Source organism: Myotis davidii, unplaced genomic scaffold (assembly GCF_000327345.1).
Source record: "Myotis davidii unplaced genomic scaffold, ASM32734v1 scaffold43, whole genome shotgun sequence".
NCBI classification, from domain to species: Eukaryota; Metazoa; Chordata; class Mammalia; order Chiroptera; family Vespertilionidae; genus Myotis; species Myotis davidii.
The window spans coordinates 648,272-651,522 of NW_006294590.1; the positions used below are offsets into that span (position 1 = coordinate 648,272).

General features: G+C 64.5%; 1 protein-coding gene across 1 annotated transcript in view; it reads right to left on the reverse strand.

Annotated features, from left to right (window-relative positions):
- Positions 1 to 1,711: 1,711 nt before the first annotated feature.
- RILPL1 (Rab interacting lysosomal protein-like 1) overlaps positions 1,712 to 3,251 on the reverse strand; it is a 23,679-nt gene continuing 22,139 nt past the window's right edge. Inside the window, exon 7 of the mRNA XM_006768748.2 lies at positions 1,712 to 1,747. Coding sequence (XP_006768811.1) covers positions 1,742 to 1,747 — 6 coding nt within the window. The 3' untranslated portion in view covers positions 1,712 to 1,741. The remainder of the gene's footprint in view (positions 1,748 to 3,251) is intronic.

Consider the following 3,251-nt stretch of genomic DNA (forward strand, 5'->3'; position numbering starts at 1 on the left):
CGGCACCGAGGCGCGGGGCACGTTGGTGTTCACCACGAACATCGGCATGATCGCGGCGAGGCGGCGACCACTGGACACGGGGACTAACGTGCGCGCGGCTGAACCGGAGCTACGTGACGGCGCCGGGTTCCGCCCCAGTGCGCCTTAAGCTCCGCCCCCTGACGTCACAGAAACGGAGGTCCCGCCCCTGACGCCCCGCGGCAGAGGCTCCGCCCCCTGGAGTCACTGAGACGGAGGCCCCGCCCCTGACGCCACCGAGGCGGAGGCCCCGCCCCAGTGCGTCTGAGGCTCCGCCCCCCGACGCCATCGAGACGGAGGCCCCGCCCAGGGAGTCCGCGGCTCTTGCGGGCCCTGGGGTTGCTGGGGCCCGGCCGCCTGCGGGAGTCCGAGGTGGTCCCCGCTCGCCCTGTTGCGCAGACCGCTGACCGCGCTTGCCTCCCCCTCAGTCACTGGGGTGCGCTCAGTGACCTGTGCGCGGGAGCTGGGGAGACCGCAGCTAATGGAGAGATGGCCGCTGTCCTCCAGGGACGCAGAGCCGGCCCAGCAGGGAAGTCCCACCTCCTTCTCTGGCCCGCGCTGAGCCCACGTGTGGCCGAGTCTCCGGCCGCAAGTGCCCAGGGACCACAGTCCTGCGTGTGAGCGCGAGCTAGTCGTCGCTGCAGGGTCCCCACCGGTGCCATGTCCTTGGGATGGGCGAGGATGCTGGCAGGTGCCCAGGGCGGAGCAGGGAGCAGGAGGCGAGGCCCAGCAGAGCTCCTTGGGCGAAAGGCAGTCAGCAACCAGGCCTGGGGCCCACCCCCAAACCTCAGGTCCCCTGGGCCAGAGCTCCTCGGGGAAGCCCCAGCCAGGCAGGCCTCTGGGGTGCCTCTCAGAGCGCCTGCAGTGAGCGCAGCCAGGCACACACGCGTAGGGCCAGAGTCAATGAATGGGTGAATGAAGATCGCCCTGAGACGCAGGAAGAGGACTGCAGCTGAAGCGGGCCCTGGCCCCGACTCCTGCTCAGGGCTCCCTGTCTGGGCGCTGTGCTGGGGGGGCCTCCGGTGCTAGGGAGCATGTTGTGTTTGGCCAAGTCCTCAGAACTCCCCAGGAAGTCCCGCCCTTGGTCTCTGGGGCATGCAACAGGTTCACGAGGCGCAGCAAAAAGTAGCCGGGACCATAGCCGTTGGCTGGTGCATGCGCTCTACACCTGTCTCCAGCCCAGGGCGTCCTTCTGGGCCCCAGGAACCAACTCAGCACCGCTTGCTCTATGTCGGGATCAAGTGCGCGGCTTTCTCCCCTCCTAATTGCCTGCCAGTGGAATGTATCTCCTTCCCTGGCCCTGTATCCTCACTGCTCTCCACCCCCCTCACCACCACCACCACCACCCAGAGGACTTGCCCTGCCCAGTGAAATGTGAACAGAAGAGGCTCAAGTCCAGCCCAGCACCCAGTTTGCTGCTCTCTGAAGCAGTGGAGGCGGGAGGCCCTGAAGGTGAGCCCCACCATGTTCAGGTTGTTCCTGCGAACAGGGCCCTCCCCTCATCAGGACAGCCTGAGCCCCTTCCATCAGCTCGTACCCTCCCCACCTTGTTCCCAAGGAGGCGATCTGCCTGCCAGGCCCCCTCTTACTAGCCTGCATACTTGGCTGACCACTCAGAGCCTGTTTCCCCACCTGTAACTTGGGGAGCCAGCAATTCCTCCCTCACAGAGGGGTGGTGGTGGCCTTCTCTGACGCCAGCCGCTTCTTATCCCGGGAGAAGAAGCTAAACCTGCGGGGAAGAGAGACGTGAGCGCCGCCCTCGGGGCACAGGGCGGCCAACTGGCGGAGCAAACCCAGGCAGGGAGGAAGGAGCACATGGGGTGCGGCCGGAGTTAAGCTGGGAAGCAGCAGGGATTCATCACGGTCACGGCCCCTTGGAGGGGACGGTGTGAGTGGGGAGCGCACACGTGACTGTGAGGCGCCACCTCCTCCCGCCCCCCACGAGGGCCGCCCCGCTGGCGGAGGTGAGGGGCTGCTGGAAGCCTCCTCTCGGCCGCCTCAGCCTCAGGAGGCGGGGAGGTGCGCCTGAGGCCACACGTGTGAGACGGCGTGGGGTGAGCAGGCGGACGTTTCCGTGTGTAGTTATGATGTTGTGTATGGAACGAATCAGCACACCTCAGAGCCCAGATGGCCTGGATGTTACTGCTCGGGAGGAGGCAAAAGCAGGGATGTAAGGAAAATGAGACGATTAAAAACCCACGAACGGGACATGTGGCTCTCCGACTAGGGAAACACTGCGACTATCGGACGTGAGTGCAACCTGGGAGGCGTCATTCTGGAGCGTCAAAAACTGACTTATGGTGGAAGCCCGGCGGAGCCGTCAACCTATGAACCAGGAGGTCACCAGTTCAATTCCCAGTCAGGGCACATGCCCAGGTTGCGGGCTCGATCCCCAGTGTGGGGCGTGCAGGAGGCAGCCGATCCAGGGTTCTCTCTCTTCATTGATGTTTCTCTCTCTTCCCCCTCCAGTCTCTGAAATCAATAAAAACATATTAAAAAACAACAACACCTGAATGTAGACCACGAGGCCTTTTGAAAACAGCTGCGTTCCGATCACTGATCCACCGGAGGGCACCAGCCAACGCCCAGAAGATGAAGGTGGCACCACAGGCCCGTTTCCAACGAGGTCTGCGGCCTCCTCCTGGGCAGGGACCTGGGCCCGACCGTCCACCTGGCTGCCCCCCTGGAGGGCTCCTAATCCCTTTCCGCCCTCCCCGCCTCCAACAGGTTCCTCTGATCCTCACCAAGTCCTCCTCCTCCTGAGTCGTGGTTTCTGACCTTGGTAAGCGACCCAACTGCTCAGCCACGCCTCCCGGGTACAGGGACAGGGAGGAGCCACCCAGAAACCCCAGCTGCAGATCCACTGTGTGTAGTTCCGTCTGCTTGCCTGTTCGCTGTGTGTGTGCGTGTGTGTGCGTGCCTGTGTGTGTGCACGCGTGTGCCTGCGTGCGCATGCAGGCCTGTGCGCTGTGGCCCATGGGGCTCAGTGTGAGTCCCATCGGGGTGACATGACTGGCCTCCTCCGTGGCTTCTCGGCCCTGCCACCACCTCCCAGCGGGAATACGTGGTCCTTCCTCGCAGGCCTGGGCGAGTGGATCTGTCGGGAAACCCTCCCTCCCGGCTACGACCTCTTCCGTGACAGGTGCGCGAGGGGCTGACGGAGGCACAGCCTGCACCCCGGGCCACGTGTGAGCTCGTTCCAGGGGTCGTCAGGGCAACAAGCCGGCCACAAA